Source organism: Struthio camelus, chromosome 7, assembly GCF_040807025.1.
Source record: "Struthio camelus isolate bStrCam1 chromosome 7, bStrCam1.hap1, whole genome shotgun sequence".
In the NCBI taxonomy this organism is placed as follows: domain Eukaryota; kingdom Metazoa; phylum Chordata; class Aves; order Struthioniformes; family Struthionidae; genus Struthio; species Struthio camelus.
In genome coordinates this window covers 5,810,412-5,830,167 of record NC_090948.1, presented here as the reverse complement: position 1 = coordinate 5,830,167, position 19,756 = coordinate 5,810,412, and the positions used below count along the sequence as shown (strand labels likewise).

The window sequence follows — 19,756 nt, the reverse complement described above, 5'->3', positions numbered from 1 at the left end:
CCTCAAAGCACTGAGATATGGGATCTTAATCTAGGTACAGGAAGAATTCCCTCCTGGTGGTGCTGCGCTCCTCACTTGTGAATTGCCGCGAGGGTTGTGCGTGGTGTTGTTTCTGTGGCCTGACTGAATGAGTCTGCCCGCAGAGCTGGCGGAGTTATGCATGTATTAATTTAAAAATCACTTTCCACAAATAGTTTTGCCAACAGAAGAAAGCATGTGAAGGCTTGTAAATAGGTGTGAATGGTACAAGCTCCCTCCAGGGGATTATATTGTACAGTTTCTTCAACAATATTGACGCAGCTCTAACTGATAAATTGAAACTGAATAGCCCCTGTGCATCGTTCACTATGCCAGTCTGTAAAGGACAAAAACCCAATTACCAGTAGGAAATTACTTACCACAGAACCACCACTCTGACCTCTCAGAGTTGACCTTCAAGGAGAATTCTCTGTTTTCTTGAAAATATAAGGATAGGAACTGGAACTGTTCTGCACACCAACAATTGTGTTCTCATGCAGATCCGTTGACTTTTTGTCCTATTGTAATTTTCTTCTTATCCCTTTGTTATCACAGAGGTGCCAAAGACCTTTTTCTCTCGGCCTTCCACAGGAATTAGCTTACAGTCTCACAGTGGTCAGCTGGTCTTTCCTTTGGGCTATTTTTTAAAAATTATTAAATTTATTAAGCATGATTTTGGTTAATGAATATTTACCTTGGATTTTGCTGATCCTTCTGAGAGCTGAGCTTTTCAGTTTTTTCTGGTTATATCTGTTATTTTAATGTATTTTATTTCTCCTTGGTAACCTGTCTTTACTACATTAAATATCTGTATACTGGACCATAACTGGTTTGATCTTCCTTCCCAGCCCAGATTCTACTACTCTCAGGGGTGACAAAGAAGGTAGTTTCTAAAGTCACTGTAGTAGATATAGTGAGAAGCGGTATAGCTTCCCGTTCAGTTTCAGCTGTATGCAAAATGTCCTCCTTCTCTTACGGTGATAATACTATGAGAATGACATACAGATGAGCTTGACCTGCTCGTTAATCTGAATCTGAGAAAGTCACCAATAATAGAAAGAGACTTTATAAAAATATTTTATGGCGTCTTTAAAGTCTTTATTATTTCCTACCTTCAGACGCAAACTCATAAACAAAAGAGAATTGTCGCGTCATTTTAGAGTCCTTCCTTTAAGAAAAAATTTCTACAGTAACTTCTGAGACTGAATTTTCTTCAGAATCGCTTCTGTTCTGGCTCCAGCTTCTTCCTCCCAAGATTAAATATCTCAACAGGTATTTTAAAGCTAAAGCCAGTGAGTTGTATCAAGTGATAGCCTGTGTATGCAATTCCTGATGATATCCAGGGAAACGGTATTTGTGGAATGAAGGTAAAAGGAAATTGTGGTGCAGAAGCCAAAGTATGGATGCCAAGAGTCACACGTGGTGGATTTGAATAGAGGCAGTGCAGAGCTTGAGCCAAAGCATTTGGAAAAGGCAGGGACAGCCACCTTATTTCTTTGAGTCACCATCTCTCGGTGCCCAGCTGATTTCTCTCCTCTCTCTTGTGCTGTACTTGGGAAAGGAAATAAAAACCTGGCGTAGCGCACTCAAACGAATAATGAGGGGAAATGGAAAGTTGCTGCTGCAGTCCCACCTAAGAAGCAAAATAAGAAATAAAGAAATTTGAAATTCGGAAAGGAAAGTCTCAGAGTGCAGCACACAGTCAAATGCAGTCCGTGGTCTGTTCTGCAGAAACTGTCTGTGTGCACGAGCAGTACCAGAAGTTGCTTGTTCCCTCGTGAAAGAGCAAGCAGCAACACAGAGTAGCTGACGCACTGTAGATATATACCTTCCCTTTCCTCACAGCAACTTGTTTGTATGTCTGCATTCTCAGTAAAAAAAAAAAAAAAAAAAATTAGTTTGAAAAAGTCATCTTATCCAAGCCAAATTTTCCATGTACGCCTTTCCCATGCATGGGAAAAAATTTGGCTAATACCGTCACAAAATAATAAAATACGCATATGCCTACCAAGGAAGATTGCTGTTGGAAGATTAAATGTTGGAATAGATCACATATGGTAAGTTAGAGCTGCAGCAGTTAAAAGCCATGTAATTATTAGAAAAGAGTAGGGGGAGAGGCAGGGGTTATCTTGAGTTGCATACGTAAAAGCATCACTTTCCACAGAAAGAGAAGCAATGCTCCTTAATTTAAGTCTTGCATACTGTACCTGGATTATCCAATATTCAGTTAAGTTCCAGAAAAACATTAGAGTGGAGGAAATTCAGAAAGCAGCGGACAAGATGAGGAGCCATAATAATGTAATATATATACATTAAGATAAACAATGGTGGACTATACCATAATTTAAGGGTACAAACAGAGGCAGGCAAGATATTTGGATGTCTGATTCATTATGCCTCAGTGTTGGAAGTTGAGCAGATGACCTCTTGAGATTCTCTGTTTTTATGACTTGCAATATCATGGGAAGCTGAAAAATAGGCTGAAAGTCTGAAATATCAAGGTAGGGCTATGTGGCATGTCAAGCTAGGATTAAGATGTGCTCTCACAAAAAGGAGGGGGCATCTTTTGGTTCCCCAGCTATAACGACCCACGTTTAGGCTGCTCAATTGAAAGAGCCTTTTGACATGAATCTAGAGCAAGAACCAAATTCACTTACCGATGCGTGAGGAGAGCTAGGATTAGCTACTTTACTACCTTGCTTTCCAAATTGAGGATTATTAGAATCAATGGGATATCGTAACATCCAAGTTTATAGAATATCTACCACATTATTCATACAACTGGATAACGCAAAGAATGTGATACGGACTGAACAATGTTAAGTTGGCAAAAATAAGAAATAGATAATATTATTTCACTTTCCTGCCAAATGGTGTAGTCTAGGCTGGGAAGTTCTGTAATATTAGAGCACAGTGTTTAATACCGTGTTCATTGCTAAGAGTCCTTGGCTTCCTTTTCTAAAAGTGATTAAAATTTCCTGAAGGATGACTGGTGTTATAAGGTTATAACACAGCTTTAAAATTATTGTTGCTTACAACAGGCTTTTTCTTTTTCTTTTTCTTTTTTTTTTTTTTAATTTCTGAGCAGCAAATCCTCACCGGAGCCAGCCACTGGAGATGCAGTGAAGCTGTGCAGTTTGTGCAGATCTCTGCCCTACTTTCCAACAGATAGCACAACATGTGACCACATTGCCTTTGGCCCCAATCCCACAAATTGTTGTTTTTACCTGGAGCCTTATTGGGGTCAGCAGGATACACAGATGTAAGCACTCTGCTGTGCTGAGTGCTCCGGAGGATGAGGGCAAGTAGGACACCACTACTCACCTGTGTGGAAGGTAGCCTTCTCAGGCATTTCCATGGTCTGGTCTGGATGCAGATTTCACATAGGAAGCGTTGGAGTTTACTGCAGTTGTTTTTGGAAGCTCCTCTGCTCTCCCCATTCATTACCGACTTGTTTCAGAATTTTTGCACATCCTTTCTGTAACCTGACTGATTGCAGCAGACTTAGCTAAGATGCAGCAAGCAAAAGCAAGCTAGGACTTCAAAAAGATATATTAAAATAGTAGCGGGTTATCCTGAATATCTACTTCAGATGAAGTGTGTGGTAATTTTGTTTTTTGTGGACTGTCCAATGTGACTCACAAATCAAAGTACATATCAAGCTAGTCTCATTTCATTAGCTTTATTTGGCTCTGGAAGAGGATGGATCGTCTTTCTAAATCACTTTTAATCTGCTTATTTTGGCTAACCTCTTTTCAAGAGAGAAATTCAAAGCCTAACGTGAGTATGGGACATAAAATAGGCTTAAAATTAACATTTTGCAGCCCCTGTTTCAAAACAGATTTGCAAAAATAGGACACGATGGACATTGTGCTACCTAACTGGCTGTTTTGGTCTTGTTCTCTTAAGTGCTAATGGATCGTTTCTTCCCATTTGGAGAATGGATTAGGTAGATATTTTTTGGGTGAGAGTCAGCTATATTCCTGTTAGGTTTACCTTTTGCTGCCAATTATAACTTTTCTTGAAGTTTATATTCAAAATAAACAAACACAAATCAATAAAAGAATGAAGAGGGAAGGGAAGAAAATAATGGAAAAATCGGACTCTACACAACTCTTAAATTAGTTCAACGTGATTATGTTTATATTTAAATCATGATTGGTAATGCAATTTGGGCATGTTTTAAATAAAATAGTTTGTTTCAAAGCATTTCCTCTTCCCTCCCCCCATCTATGTGTTAATTCACAGGGAATTAAAAATCAGAATCACCTTTTAAACTGTCAGTTGTATTTGTTACTCAGGTTATAAAAAGCATATGGAAGTGTGAAGTGGATCTGTATCCCTTTTATAATGACACAGTTCAGTTATTAAGTAGCGTTATTTTTTTAAGTAAGCATTAGCAATTGTAATGTTTGCCAAAAGCTTTTCTTTTTTTTTCCTCTTATAGGAAAATAGTTTCAGAATATGAGAAGACGATTGCTCAGATGATAGGTAGGTGTTTCTATTACGAAAGACGCTATTCTGCACTCTGATTTTCTGAAGGGAGCAGAGAAACATGATTTAAGTATGTGGGCTTCATTTTGATGCTCGTACACCTTCCTGATGCTGCTGGGAATTGTGAATACATCTGAGGACACAAGTGTATGCTGCTAGGTTATGATGAAAAGCCTAGTGTTTCATTTTACAGGAGGTAGACCCCAAGGCAGTCAAGGTAATACAGAAAGGTTAGAGCTCTTCCTTTTGCAGCAAAGCAAACTATCCCATAGGCAACACGTTCGAATGCTTTGCACCAAATTCATGGGTATCTCTGGGAGATAAATTTAAATGACGTAAGAACCTTTTAGTTACCTGCTCGCCACTGTGTTTTTAATGGGGGATACCAAACTTAGCTCTTTATAACAACGGGGATTATCTGTGTTAAGTATATCGGTCGGGCTAAAACCTAGATTAACTCCAATCCTAGCTGATAGACTGTGAGCAGCCAATCCACCTTCCCAGTTATTTACTGACTTTAAGATCTAAATTACAGAATTTTTTGCCTCACAATGTTTTAAAAATGCCTTTTACTAACAGGATGCCTCACAAATAAAACATGCTACTTGCAATACTTTCCAGAAACAAAGGTTGCAGTACTCCTATGCTTTCTTGGTGTTGAAGGCCTGGCCCCTGGGATACAATTTTAAAGATTCCTTAGAAAGCTTCAGAAGCTCTTTTTCTTAGTCTTGCTATAGAAAGCTCCCATTGCCTTGTGCTGCCCTGTACTGCTTCAGCTGGTGTGATCTCCCAGCGGGGCTTATGACTGAATAGTTCGTTATGGCCAAATGACCGGGGAAAGCAGGAAAAGAAGCCGTAGCTGATGAGAACGGTGGAACCAAGCTCATCTAGACAAGCGTGAGTTAAGGGGTATAGAACAATGAAATAGTCCTGAAGGCCACTAGGAGTGAGATACACACTGGTTAATTCTGGGATGTGAGATGCAGGAGAAAGGCTAGTCTAGCTAATGATATCATCCGTGAGTACAGACTGTATGATGGATCCAGGACTTCTGTACAGTGTTTATTAAAAAATAAAAAAGTATTACTCCTCTGAGAGAACTGTCACAGAGATTGCAGTGTACCGGGAATACAAATGGTGTATGTGCATCTGTCTAAAAGATTTTATAACAAGGAAGGATTTTTATCACAACTATCAACCTATAATATGTATGTAGTTTGGTAGTTGGTTAAAATTCCCTCCCCTTAAGCACAGGCAATAGTGCATGACCCGCAAACTTTTGGTTGCTTTTAAAGCATTTTTTTCCTTTTAACACTTGAGTTGGGTTTACATGTTTGTAGCAAACTTGCTTATTTCTGCCTAAAGAGAGTGGGGGGAAGTTATTTGACTGTCCGGTGCTTTTGCTGCCTTTCTGTATTTCACAGTCCTTAGGAGACACCTCAGCCTCCTTTCATGTAAAGGTAAAAATAACTTAGAAATAGGTATTCATCTCCTGGCTTCATTCTCTGCAGTGTTGTGCCTCCATTACCTTTTGTATGTAAAATTGAGCTAATCTAACTAATTTCTGACATAATTGCTGTGATTCTCATCATGCAAGTGTTAAAATAGGAGTGATCAGAGTGTGCAAAGAACTTGATTCCTCAGATTTTCCACAGGATGCTCTCCGGTGTGGCTTTGTACACAGTCATGGGAATTACCGAATGCAGCAGAGGCAGGGTCCCAGTCTTCCACATGTAATTTCACTCTTCTCTCTTACATTTGAGAAACGGTTTCCTGTTTGACAACTTTTTCTGTCGTCAGGTGATTTATTTCAGTAATTCAGAGTTTCAGTTCAGAGTTTTCAGCCTGTAGACAGAAGAACAGTGCCCCAAATCTGCCCTGCGGTTAGCTCCCTGGGAACAACTTAGGGAGTTTTTCAGCTTCACCTGCCGTGCATGTGGACTAGTACAGGACCTGTCCTTTCCTCCTAAGCATACATATATAGTTATCAACAGAAGTTTCTTTTCAATTACAAATTCAAATTCTATTATTGAGAAATAGATTTAAAAAAAAAATTAATATTGTGACACCATGGTGTAACAAGAAAGTACAGAATTGGGGTCCTGCGGCACAGGGACAGCCGTGCATCCGTAGTAAAATTCTACAAATTGTCATTTCCTCTTATTGCAAAGAAATCAAGGATAATTAAAGCGTTGGACCTCTGACCACCGAGGAAATAGGAAAATATTTAAACTTCAAATTCAGAGTAGCAACTGGCACCTCTTCTAGTCTGCCAGCTGGTCTGTAGCAAGTTTTTAAGTGCAATGGCTATAAGTAGTGTAATTTGCTGTCCATTTTGAAAAGAACTGGAACAATAACAGTCACGTAGAAAGCATCAGCTAATTAGAGAAGTACAAAAATTTTGCCATGCGGTAATATGTTAAATGCAGGTCAGCTTTTCTGACATTTAATTAAAAGTTCATGATCTAATTATTCCACTTTCTCCTATCTTCTGTTGTAAGTTGCCATCCCTTTTGATAAAAGAATTCATTCACCCAAATGCTGCATTGTAGGGGAAAAATAACTGGCTACGTGCTGTTTGCATATAGCCTTTCCTGAATTATTATCGCAATAATATCTTTAAAGCAAAATATGCACTTCAGCAAAAGAAATGCCTGTACTATTCCTGTTTATGATTTAAACCTTCTGAGCTATTTATAAAGCCCTCTGTTAAAAGGTCATTACAGCTGAACCTATTTCAAGAATCCTCTTAAGGCATATTCAGTTTGGTTGATAGGTCCTGTTCAGCTTTTTATAGGTTGTCATGTGTTTATATAATGAATGTTGAAAATATTACCTATTAATAATATCTGATTGTGTATGTGTTGCATATAAAAGCATTGAAAACATGCATTGTGAACAGTAATTTTCATTGATTTCCAGGGCTGTGGCAGGTATTTGCCGTCATATATGTATAGAAATGAGTATTACCCAACTTAGCTCATACAGTTAGTACTCTGTACAGCCTGAGCTTGCAAGCTGTCAGTGTATACGTCCCTTGTAGCGGCTCTTTGCATATATTTTTACTGATGGCTTAATTTATTTTTCCTTTCTGCTTACATCTGCTTCAGCCCCTAACAAACACGTTCTTGTTTGTGCTGCGGGGAGGGGGGGAGGCCGTGCTGCCCAGCTTTTCCAGGCTAGCCTGCTCTGCGCGTGCTGGCTCTCACCTGAGTTTTGCAGCTCACCAACGAACGGCACTGCTGCCCTGTGTAACAACAGAGCCTGCCTAAGCCCCGTGTTCGCTGTACCAGGCCCAATGCACACCTCAGCCGTAGTCATCCACAGTTCCCTTCCAAAATCCCTCTTCTGCGTTTACTTTTCATTGTTGGGTTTGAAACGTTGGTATTTTTTTTTCCGTTAAAAATGTGTCCATGTACTTGTAAGCTTAAAGACGTTATTAAATTCTCGTTGTGAAGAAAAAGAGGTATTATGCTTTGTGCGTTACAGGTTGTTGCATTACTTATTTTCTGCTTTCCTAACGATTCCTGATTTTCTATTTTGCTTCCATTTTGTTGCTTCTTGCTATTTGCTTGCAAAAACAAACAGGCAAGCCTGGTAAGTAAAGCTTCTCACCAACTTTCACACCAGCATTATGCATTTTTCTTTTCTTTGGCTTTTATTCTCCATTTGCTGCATTCCCATTAAGTAATATAAGCAGTACTTACTTAGCTGAGGCTGAAAGCAGATCTGCTCGCCTTGTGGTGGTGATCTGATGCTGTCAATGTAAATGTTATTCCTGAGCATACTGTTACTATTGTTGGTCTGCCACGGGCAGCGTTTGCCACAGACGTGGAAGCATTTAATTAAAATCTTTTAATTACATAATCTCATACTCATAAACGTCTTTAGAAATGAATATCTGTAACTGCTTAACGAAGGTTTGATTGGCAGACATTATCAGCACAGTTCTCCTGAGCAGCACTTTGGTTAAAGCTAAATCATAGTTTTGGAAACTCTCTGATAGATCTGCTAGCCCTACTCCAGCCATATGCCGGTTTGGTTTTTGTAGTATATGACAACTTTGGCTCTAAATGTCTCTGAACTGTTGATCCTGAAACTGTCAGAGATGCACCTTTTCTAGCACACACTGGAAACTTTCTCTTGCTTCTCCGATATGAATTCCTCTTTTCCTTTGGAGTCTAGGGAGGGCCACAGGCCTCTCCCCAACCCGTGGATATGCAGAGAGAGCATGCATTGCATGGGAGAGGAAGAAGTATCGCTTGCCTCTGATTCCTGAGTGGTCATTGCAGTGGGGCTGGGGATGAGTTTCTGAGGGCTCTGGTCCAGCTCAGTAGACAAAAGGGTCCCTTGATGCCCTGAGAGGAAAAGAGCAAATTTTTCTATAGTTGTGAGGGAGTTAGTCATGAGTTGCAAACTTTTCAGATCACCTTAGAAATAAACAAGAAGGAAATTGCTGAAATACCAAGGACAATAATCTCCGAGATAAAGCAGATGTGGATTCCCTGGAGTTGTCACGTTAAATACATGTAAATGCATTACTTGATCATGTGAATGGATCCTTTCTCCTGCATGGAGTTTTGCCAAAGAATAGGATCCTGTCCGTAAGCGCTCTAGAATTAAGCTCCTATATAGCTCCTAATCTCCAGCATGCTTAAGCAAGTATTTTGCTGGAAGGTGAAGTGACAGCTTCGCAGATTTGGGAAAATAAAGGAAGGATGATAAATCACGATGGTTTCTCTTCTTGGGGGGACTCAAAGTCCCCAAAGGTCAAAATAGGAAAGAACGCATGGGGGGATGTTTGCAAACGCTGTCAAAGCGAAATGGCATTACAAGGGCTCTGCGCTTCTCGGCTCTGCCCTCTCAGAGGTGTTCGTTTAGCAGTAACCTACAGCTTCCTGTTGTACTTTACAACCTGCTGCGCTAACTGCTGTTGCAGCTTGCAGCGCTGCAGACGCCGGCGTAGGTCCTGCGAACTTTTCTGGTTCTTTCGGTCTTGCCCACGTTGTAGGGCAAAATGAGGCTGTGGCTCGGCGCCGTTTGTCGCGCAGGGCTGCCAGCGGGCGAGCGGAGGCACAACACCTCCGCGCTGGCGCACGGCGTCGGAAGTGCCGCGTGTCACCCTCAGCAAAAAAGCGTATAAAGAAACCGAAGGTCCAAAAGCAAAAAAGATGAATCTCGGTTTGGGAAGTCGCAGTATTAACTCGCGTTTCAGAGCTGACCGATGCTATGAAACGGTTCCCCCCCCCACACACCCCCCAAACGAAGGCTTCAATTCAAACGAAGAGCTAAACTCTTGTCGGAGTACTTCAAAATACAGTTGGGTGAAATGTCAATTTAAATGAGAAGTTGCACATTCTAAAATGTACCATACTTTTTACATGGGAGAACTTCTCACCTTATTTTCAATTCCAGCGCAGACATAGGAAAACAGTAATTAGTATAAAACTGCCAATTTTTGTGGATTTGTTTTCAGTTCAATTTCATTCCAGGTAGTCCTTAAAACATGGACACAATTACCTTATAGGATACAAAGGACGAGCGTTTTGTTAGACAACGTTAGACGTTTTCTTCTAGTATTATAACGGTGTGCTGATTTATTACTAGGCCATTACCTAGGTCATTGGAAAAGAGTGTTCTTGTGTACAGCTTTGGATTACTGTTTTGTTCTCCCCACCCTCTGCGCTTCAGTTATAATTATACAGAGGAGAAGCTCAAAAGATGTTGTATTTTCTGCAAACCAGAACTTAGAAAGTCTGTCTAATGTTAGATTTCCTTTCTGGCACTTTCCTACAGTACTCCCCCCCAAAAAAAAAGTTTTGCAAACACTGTTTTTGCAAGGGGACAATTTGAGTTGGATTAAATTAAAATGAGACGAGATGCCAGGTGATGACAAACGCATATCAGAAATGGCAAATAGTTTATTTCCTATGCTAGTAATATGAAGAAACGTTGTTTCCTTCAGCTATTGCCTCTTCAGGCAAACAGGGAAAATCCAACATCTCCTTCTTTCGTGGGAACAGCTAAGTTCAAAGTGAAATAAATCATCAGTATGAAGATGTGTTCACATTTTTTCCCAACATCAGAATAATTACATACCACTAAAACTAGAAACATTTTTCCAAAACAGGACTGTGTCTTTGTATAATGTTGACTTTTCCAGATCCTCTGCAAACTTACTAATATACAATAGATAGCACAGTGTAGTAGAAGCTATAGATGAGAACTAAATCAGTCAGTGTTCTTATTACTATTATCCTTCTGAAAATTGCTTCCTCCCCTTTTTCTTTCTAACAGAGGATGAACAGAGAGAGAAGTCTGTGTCCCATCATACTGTTCAGCAGCTTATAGTGGAGAAGGAACAAGCTTTAGCAGATCTGAACTCAGTAGAGAAATCACTGGCAGATCTTTTCAGGAGATACGAAAAAATGAAAGAAGTGTTGGAGGGGTTTCGGAAGGTAAGTCACGTTAAAGTCCCCCTCCTTTAAAGAGCAAAGCACAGCAGGCTGTCACGTAGCGGTGTAACGATACAAGACGGCAGGTCATTGTTTCTAGTCGTGAGTCTGATTTACTACGTTAGCCTGCGGTGTGTGGCAGGGAGGGAGAACATCAGCGCAGGTTGGTATTTGTTTTTGGAATAACTCTAGAAAGGTTGAGGTTTTGCCCAAGAGTAACTTGCTCCTGTACATGACACTACATTTCCAATAAAAGTCGCATAACTGGAGGACTTTAGCACGTATCAGGGCTGGCTTTCAGACTGAGAGTTCTGTTAAATGTAGTATGTAAATTCCTCTGGTCAGGGGTCACGTGTAAAGTGCGTAATGTAATCCTTAGACAAATTCCATGCAGATACCAAATGCGAAAAGAAGTATTGTAAAGCTTTCTGCATTGTATAGTATTGCTTCAGATGGCCTCTGTGTGGGGGTGTCAGCGTAAGACTGCATCCCTTAAAATAGTTGTGTGACTTCCACAAGTGGGTGCTTGTCACACACTTCAATCTCTTGAATTAAATGTAATGTAATCTTTTCATTTAAGAATGAAGAAGTGTTAAAGAAATGTGCCCAAGAGTATTTATCACGAGTAAAGAAAGAAGAACAGAGGTATCAAGCACTCAAAATTCACGCTGAAGAAAAACTGGACAGGTAATTGGTTGTACACATGTCTTGGTGGGAGTTTGTGCTGCAGGAAAATTCTTGCCTGCTGACATTGCTCCTTTAATACGCAGAGCAGAAACACTCGGTGGTGGAAGGTGGAATGAAACGCCCTAATGAGAATTTGTGTATTGTGCTGCTGTTTCTTCCAGCTCCTAAGCATAATTGAAAAAAAGAATTATTGTCATATTGAAAGGGTTCTCCAAGAAGGGGCCGTATAGAGTGCCTTTAATTTTTGCCTTTATCGAATATCTTCATGTTTGTTTAATTTCCAGGGAAGATCAAGAAAGAAGCCGTTAGCTAGGTTTATGCAGCTATGGAGGGCTCTGCTCAGATATTTGTATCTGCAGCTAATATTGCTGCCCCTAGAGCTTTGTTATTGCCCCTGTGCTTTACCAATGTCCCTACGTCAATCAGCGGAACAGATCATGGAAGTGCTGTTCAACTGTTTCAGTGCAGAATCAGTCAGGTGGCCTCTGTTAATACCGGCTATCTAAGCTAGATGAAACTAGATCAGCCAACTGTGCGCTGAGGGCGATGAGGAATAGTTGCATGAAAGATTGTGCCAGCTCCGCCTGGATAGTTACTCCTTAAGCTACCGTAAGGAGTGAACATCTGATTGTGGCTTAAGACAGGCAGCTCTGGTTGCTTCCCCCCACCCCCCCCACACACTTTTTATGCTTCCCTGCTGTAATGCCCGAGCAAGCATTTCTGGGGGTTAACATTCAGAACTCGCGTTACAGTCCCCTTGACCCAAGAGATGTCTCCGTAATGTCACTGAGATTGATCAGTGCCTAAAATGAAGTGACACTTGGATTCACTTCCCAGCTGTGGATCTAGTCTGTAAAAACTGGAAAACAGGTTTAGAAACTTCCATAAAACACCTCTAGCTAAACGATCTTTGTGACGCCAGCACAGGTGTCTCAGAGAAGCGGGAGGGGAGCAGTGCAGACATTAAGAAAAGATTTTGCAGCCTCTGTTGAGAAAGGCTCAAGCCTTTCAAGAGGAGAAGGGTCTGCTGTAGAGAACCTGGCCGGACAAAAATCTGTGGTTTTTTTTTTTTTTTGGTTTTTCTAGAGCCAACGCTGAAATTGCACAAGTGAGAGGCAAGGCGCAGCAAGAACAAGCAGCCTACCAGGCCAGCCTTCGCAAAGAGCAGCTGAAGGTGGATGCATTGGAAAGAACACTGGAACAAAAGGTAACTGGTATCTCCATGGCCTGGGAGAGGAAGGGCAGAGGCGGCAAGAGGCTTGCAGTTACCGCTGTTTCCATGATATTTCACATTAGAGGATGTGGTTTCTACTACCCGTTTACAGCAACTTAGCCTTCAGCGTAGTCTCTCTTTCCACACAGTTCACGTTCCATTTGGGGTTTCTGATGTTTCTGAAGGTGAGCACGTGACAGCAGGTTTTTTTTTTTTTAACACGTGGATAATAGGAGAGTCCTGTCAACAACTCCCTTCCAGAAATTCAGTCCTTTTAACACTAAAGTCAGCTGTAGAATCCGAGTTAACGGAAACCTCCTGCCCAGCGTGTCTGCGTCTGGGACTCTTCTAGAGCTCGGAGCGTACCCCGGCTCTGCTCCTTGCAGCCAGCGGGCCCAGCAGCTCCCTAGCCCCGGGGGAGAGCAGCACCACCCAGCCCTTCACAACAAAATCAGCTGCACGTTCCCAGTGGTTTGGGTGAAAACTTCCATCTGCCAGGCTTTGTTATAAGTGGTCTCAGCCACCAGCCAGTGTTATGGGCTAATTTGGATTCCTACTCGGTCACGCTCAGGCTACACCTGTGTACCCAACACGGCCCTTCGTTTCCTTTAATTCTTAGGCTTAAGATCATCCTTGTTTTAGTTTTTTGTTCAGCGTTTAGTTTTAGCTGTAATTCCAGTGTTAGTTTAGATGCCACCACTTTCATTATAGACAAAATGATCAGCTGCAGATCTATACAACTTAGGGCAATAGTGGTTGTAAAAAATCCCCATTTATATCTCTTGTTCTGTAGCTTAGCAAAGCAACTTACCTCCAGTATGATGCAACTGGTTCTCAGTTTGGGTCCCTAGGAAACAGCATGAAAATAATGCTGTAAAAGAGCAGCCCAGAAGCGAATTACACTATGTAGAATTATACTGTGCTAAGAATGACTGCTATAAAGCAGTATGCTTTAGTGCTAAATTGCATTTATTGAAGTAGGAGGAACTCTATGTGGAAGTAAGCCTATTGTTTGAAGGCATTACACATAATACATCTATGTATGCAGATATATATATATGTATAGATAGATAGATTTGAGGTGATTTTTTTTGTCACTTCTGACTTCCTTCTGTTCTCAATATTGCTGAAAACATCGTTCTGCTATATCTCTCCTAAAGGCTGGATATTTTTTAAAAGCACTCATCTTAATGCAGAAATATTTTTCATAATATTTAATATTTCCTTTTCTTTTCCAGAATAAAGAGATAGAAGAACTAACAAAGATTTGTGATGAACTGATTGCCAAAATGGGGAAAAGCTAACTTTCAACCAAAATTCTGGACTTCGATATTGAGTGCAATATGACCTTTGGCACACTGATGTCCATACATTTATGTGGACAGGTTAAATTTTCACTTTTTCGTATGCACTACTGTATTTTCTTTCTAAATAAAGTTGATTTAATTGTATGCAGTACTAAGATGACTATCAGAATTTCTTGCTATTGTTTGCATTTTCATAGTATAATTCATAGCAAGTTGATCTCAAAGTTCCTGTATCAGGGAGATTGTCAAGTTCTCTAATAATTTACGAATTGCTGATCCTAGCCTTCCCTTTGTACATGAGTTCCCATGTTGGATGTCTTTTGGATTTAATATAAACATGTATTACTTGCATGGGGACTCTTGCCTTAAGGAGTGTAAACTTTATCTGCATTTGCTGATTTGTAAAATAAAACTAAAAATGAAAAAAATTAAAATGCATGTCACTTAAATGAAATTCTCTATTGTAAATAAATTTTTTCGTTGAAAGTTGGAGATAAGTATGACTTTTTTTTTACGTACTTCACTTGATTACTTCGTGTGCAACGCCAGATATAGCACTTCTTATTAAGGAACCCTTTCAGAGACAGTTCTTTATTTCACTGAGTAGTGTCACTGCATGGTGATGGTACTGGGGCACTCTGCCAGGACTTAGAAGAATGAACTACTTATATTCGTATATACCTATATATATGTATGTATGTAAATATAGATATGCTAGATTGGGACCATTCAGCTCTCAAGCATAGGCTTAATCCTACAAAATGTTTAATACTCTGACCCTGATCCAGCAAATCACTTGGGCAAATGCCATGAGACGCTGCATGAGCTGCAGATTGTGACATCAGGTGATGGGATGGTGTTTGTTAAGCATATGTACCATTGATAGGTGAATACATTTTCTTCTTTTTGCTACTGGAAGAATTTGCCTGCAGAGTTTATGGAGATGAAGTATGTGTAGTTAGAAGTACAAACAGAATAAGCTAGCTAAGTAGCATTCTTGCACACCTCTTTATCCTGTAAGTCATCCTCTGCAGAGGATTAAGTTTGTAAGATAAGCGTTAAGGCTTTAATAGCAAACAAACTGCTTTCTTTGTCTAATGGTACATCTCTTGTATCTCCATGATGAGGACAGTCTTCAGCCTGGTACTTGTCTGCTCCCTTTTTGTGATCAAAAGTAAGTCAACTCCCTTTACTCCCTTTCCTTTCCTTTTGGGTTTTTTTTTTTTTTTAGTGATTTCCTATCTTAGGCATGGGTTCAGGCTCTTTGCTGTGTTCTGGGCTTTTCTCCTATGTTTGTTTGTTTTCAGATTGTGTATGTGGTTAGCAGTGCAGACTTTTACCTCCACTATGTAATAATGTAAATTATAAAGACTTGTGCTAACGGATTCAAATAGGTCCCTGAGGACATCAGTTGTCCCTTTTGCTTTGCAACTTCTAAGTATGATGTTTTAGATGTGTTTCAAATTCATGCTTGCCTTTGAAAATACTGTGTAGTTTGAACTAAGGATAAACTCTGAGAAGAAAAAGGATTAGGTTATGATTGTAATGCTTAAACAAAAGCAAAACTCTTAAGATATACTGTTGTAGCTGTCCAAGTGAATTGGTACTTTAGGAGAACAGTAAATGCTGATCATAGTAAGATTTTAAGTGTTCATGGTGTACTTTTTAATGGTATTTTGGACCAAAGAACATGCTCAAGGGAAAAAAGTGATAATACTCCAGCTTGTTCTAGAGGTCTCTGCTCTGAAAATGTTAGAAGAAGGTATGGATGCAATTACAGAATATGAGATACTCGTAGGTTATCTTAAGTACAGGTTATAACAACCCACATGTGAATGATATTTATATCTTAAAATGGAGTGTCGGGACCGATTCTAAAAAAGAAACACTGATAGGATTTTACGTAATCTTTAGGTTTTTTTGGTATGTATTTTGTAATTTTTGCATGTACTTCAAAGAAAATTAGCAGCATAGCTGATATTTTAAAATATTTTTATAAAGTCTAAACACTACTATTGTAAGATGTCTTCTTTCTTAATGGCAGGTGAAGCGCTGCAGTGTTACACTTGTGTAGGTTCTAGTGACGAAGACTGTAACAGACAAGGAACTCAGCAATGTCCAGGGCATTCAGATGCATGTGCAGTGATAAGAGGACAAGCAAGTAAGTAGCCGCAAATACTTCAGACCCATTAAATGTAAATAATTGAAATAAATAACCAGTGCTAGAAGGAGAAGAAGATAGTCAGATAAGGAGGGAAAAAAGCAGACAAATGTTTCCTCTCAAAATAAATCCCGGTAATAAATCTCAGTTCCTGATTTTAATGGCTTAGCAGCAATTTGATACAAATTCTCACTGAGCTTGATTTATTAAATCACCCTGATGATGAGCCACATCCAGACTGCATGAGTGGTTTAAAATAGTACCTTAAATATTAGCCACTTCTTACTTAAATCTGCCATTTTTAAATTAAATGACTTATCTTGAAATTAAGAAAGAAAAGAACCTAATGAGAGACTGCACTTGAGTAGGTTCCAGAATACTTAAGGTGCATCAGTTGTATCAAAGATAAATTACAATTATTGAAACTTAAGCGGGAGCTTGTGAGTGTGCTATAACTTGATGCAATTGTATCCATTTGCTTGTAAGAACGGCCAAACCTTGGTTCCTCTTGACTCCTGGATGGTCAGATTCATGCTAGTAAGACGCAGATCTGAGTAAGAGAACTTGAGCATCCTGCTCTGTTTGGGTTCAATGTGCCTCTGTTCTAGGTGGTATTATGAAGTCCTGTTCGTTCAGGTCGTTCTGTGAGCGGGCAAGGAGAGACGGATCCAGAGCGCCCGGAGTGAGCGTTCACTGCTGTTACTCAAACAATTGCAATGCAAAAAGCCTGGGCTCAAGAATCACCACCTCCATGAGCTACTTATCTCTCCTCATCTTCACGCTGTTTTGGCACCCACTGCTTAAGCTGACATGAAAAAAAAAAAGTTTCCTCAAGCAACAGCTCTGCCTTTTTAGAAAAGATTGGATATATTTTCTAATCATGTTACTCCATGTACCGTATTTTTCAGTAGGAAAAAAGCAGTAGGCAGACCTAACAGATATTAAGATAAAAATTGTTGCATCTGCTAAAGAATATGTTTTGACATATATTTAAGCATATGTGCTCTTCTTATTTATCCTAAGGGGTTGATTGTGATAATGTGTAACATTTTTCTATATATGGATAAAGTATGTAAAGAGAAGGAGAAATATTAGCTTCAAGTAGCAGCCTTGTAGTGTCATAAAGGGCCAATATCTTCCAAATGCTGCTTAGTGTTGGCTTACATTCAGAAGAAAGTAAAATTTTCAAGGACAAAGTGACTGAAAACTCTGGTAAGCCATGAGCAGCTAGTCTTTCAGACATCATTTGCAATCTGGGCAAAGCCAGAAAATTTGAAATAGGAATGGCTTATAATTGTTAATATAAATTCCTTAAGAGATGATCACTAAGAGAACAGTGCATGAAAATACATTATGTTATATATATTTCCTGAAAATCCTTTTCCATTCTTGTATGATAATTTAAGAATCTTACTATGAAACTGGAGGGAAGGAGAAAAAGAAAAAAAGAAAAAGCAGCAGCTTGGAAGTGGTTTTGAGTTGGTAAGCTCCCCTCCAGAGTTACTGACGTCAGTAAGTGCGGGAGTTGGTCTGTGATAATTTACATATTCTTTAAGCTTTGCAAAGTAATGAAATCATTTGAGGATCTTTGATAACGTAAAGAACTAATAAACCTAATCAACAATCACATTAATTGCAGTCTTAAAAAGTGAGCAATCGGGGATGGGCCACGTCACGGAAGGCACTGTACGTCACCAGCTAGCGGGCAGACATTTGCTTTGACGTGGTTACGTTCAGACTAGGCAAGACATAACACACAGTGTGACAACAATAAATGAGTTATTGGGTCTGTGATACTGCAAAGCAGGGCTGGGAAGGCAGAGGTAGGTGGTACCTCCATTGATTCACGAGTGGGAGTACAGATATGATCAGTATTCATAGCTTTTTAATATCCAGCAGTGATGATCTGGTCTGATCTCCAGTACACACAACCCACAGAACTGGTATAAAGTCCAATAGGTGTAACTGAGGTAGAGCTGATCTTGCAGTGGAGAGTTCTAATTTTAGTTGCTCACTTGGAAAAGGACACGGTTGTCAAGTTTATGGAACTCACAAAATACATGGCAAATTAGTTTTTCACTAGCTTTCCGTTGTGACTTTTTTCACTAATTCTTTGAAAAATCAGTTCCGGGCCATGTGTCTTAGGATTCTGCAGACATTTACAAAAATTTTATCAAGAAGGTTGCAACCTGTAGAGAGTTGCTTTACGTGAAATCACTGAAGCTTCCAAGTACAATAAAACCCTAACTTGCCTTTTAGCTGTTGCCTGTCATGCTGACCAAACTGTCCCACTGTTTCTTGTACTGTTTCCTCTGTCTGGATCCTTTCCTCATCTTTTGTCACTTGTGAATGCTTCAGACTGGGACTGTCGTTTTGAGTTTTGTTTGCCTGGGATCACAAACAGTGGATTTCTGGTCTGCGATTAGTTGCTAGGCACAACCATAGTACAGCTGTTAAATAAGACTGCAACGGTGCAAGAGATCTTGGCTGAGAATATAAATTGAGACTTAAGTATCCCATACGTGTAAAAAAGACTGTAGCTGATAAATATTTTTCATTTTATTCTCAGCTTGAATCAGTTCCTTCAAGCTGTTCTGCTACACTGAACATGTATTGATTGAATCTTTTTTTCTGATTGTACTGTAATGACTAATCCGTATTAAATGTAATGTCTGTTTATGCTGTGTGCATTTTCTTAACGAGAAGTTAAAATATATGCGGTGTCTGACAATGTCTCTTGATAAACAAAATTGCATCTTTTTTTTGGGATTTCCAATTGCATGTGGCAGCCTGTCTTCCAGCAGAAATTCAAGCTTTCTCAGTAGGATGTATTGCTTAAAATGTTAAATAAAGTAAAGCTTGCTGACAGTTTTCTTACTGTGAAATTTCTGTGATAAAATAAGAAGGTAAGGCTCTATCCCCTTGACAAAGGACGTCTGTCGTTCCTGACTACAGCTAGTACTTTGATCCTTTAGGTAACTCACAGCCTCCCACCCCTTCCGTTTGATTCTACTGTCCAGCTCATAAAGGGCTGTATTTTTGTTGTTCTGACACTTTTCCTTCCTAATTATGAACCTGAAGTGTGCATGCGTGTGTATATCTGGCAGTGATGAACTTTATTTGTGGATTGATAAGAGATATTTCACAATAGTTCTTGGCATAAACGTTAACAGGAAGACAAGCACAGGAACAAGATAGAACAAAGTAAAGCATTTTAAAAACAGTTTTAAAAGAAAATCTACAAAATATAGAAGGCGTTTTAAAGTTGCCACTAACATGACTGCGCAGAGTTGTTCCTAGTCATGTGTAATTGTCTTTAGTTTCATTGTTTTAAGGTTTTAAAACCCATGTCATCATTTCTGGCCTAGCGTTAGAGTTTTTATATTCCTTAACGTTGACAGATCATTGAGACAAAGGGAGC

The 19,756-nt window shown here is 39.6% G+C and overlaps 2 protein-coding genes across 3 annotated transcripts in view; both read left to right on the top strand.

Annotated features, from left to right (window-relative positions):
• TACC2 (transforming acidic coiled-coil containing protein 2) overlaps nt 1–14,671 on the top strand; it is a 133,408-nt gene extending 118,737 nt beyond the window's left edge. For both annotated transcript variants that reach the window (XM_068951526.1, XM_068951525.1), the window contains 5 exons: nt 4,466–4,509; nt 10,810–10,970; nt 11,548–11,654; nt 12,741–12,861; nt 14,106–14,671. In XM_068951526.1, coding sequence (XP_068807627.1) covers nt 4,466–4,509; nt 10,810–10,970; nt 11,548–11,654; nt 12,741–12,861; nt 14,106–14,171 — 499 coding nt within the window. In that variant the 3' untranslated portion in view covers nt 14,172–14,671. The remainder of the gene's footprint in view (nt 1–4,465; nt 4,510–10,809; nt 10,971–11,547; nt 11,655–12,740; nt 12,862–14,105) is intronic.
• A 119-nt stretch (nt 14,672–14,790) lies between these two features.
• On the top strand, nt 14,791–19,202 carry LOC104145785 (CD59 glycoprotein-like). The gene is made up of 3 exons (XM_009677523.2): nt 14,791–15,348; nt 16,219–16,335; nt 16,944–19,202. The coding sequence occupies exons 1-3, from the start codon at nt 15,294–15,296 to the stop codon at nt 17,147–17,149; spliced, it is 378 nt and encodes a 125-aa protein (XP_009675818.1). The 5' UTR covers nt 14,791–15,293; the 3' UTR covers nt 17,150–19,202.
• Nucleotides 19,203–19,756: the final 554 nt, after the last annotated feature.

Bases quoted from the DNA above. Each gene is read 5' to 3' on its own strand.
- LOC104145785 (XM_009677523.2), top strand. From the start codon at position 15,294: ATGATGAGGACAGTCTTCAGCCTGGTACTTGTCTGCTCCCTTTTTGTG. The intron at 15,349-16,218 runs GTAAGTCAACTC...TCTTAATGGCAG, and splicing joins CTCCCTTTTTGTGATCAAAA to GTGAAGCGCTGCAGTGTTAC. The intron at 16,336-16,943 runs GTAAGTAGCCGC...CCTCTGTTCTAG, and splicing joins AGTGATAAGAGGACAAGCAA to GTGGTATTATGAAGTCCTGT.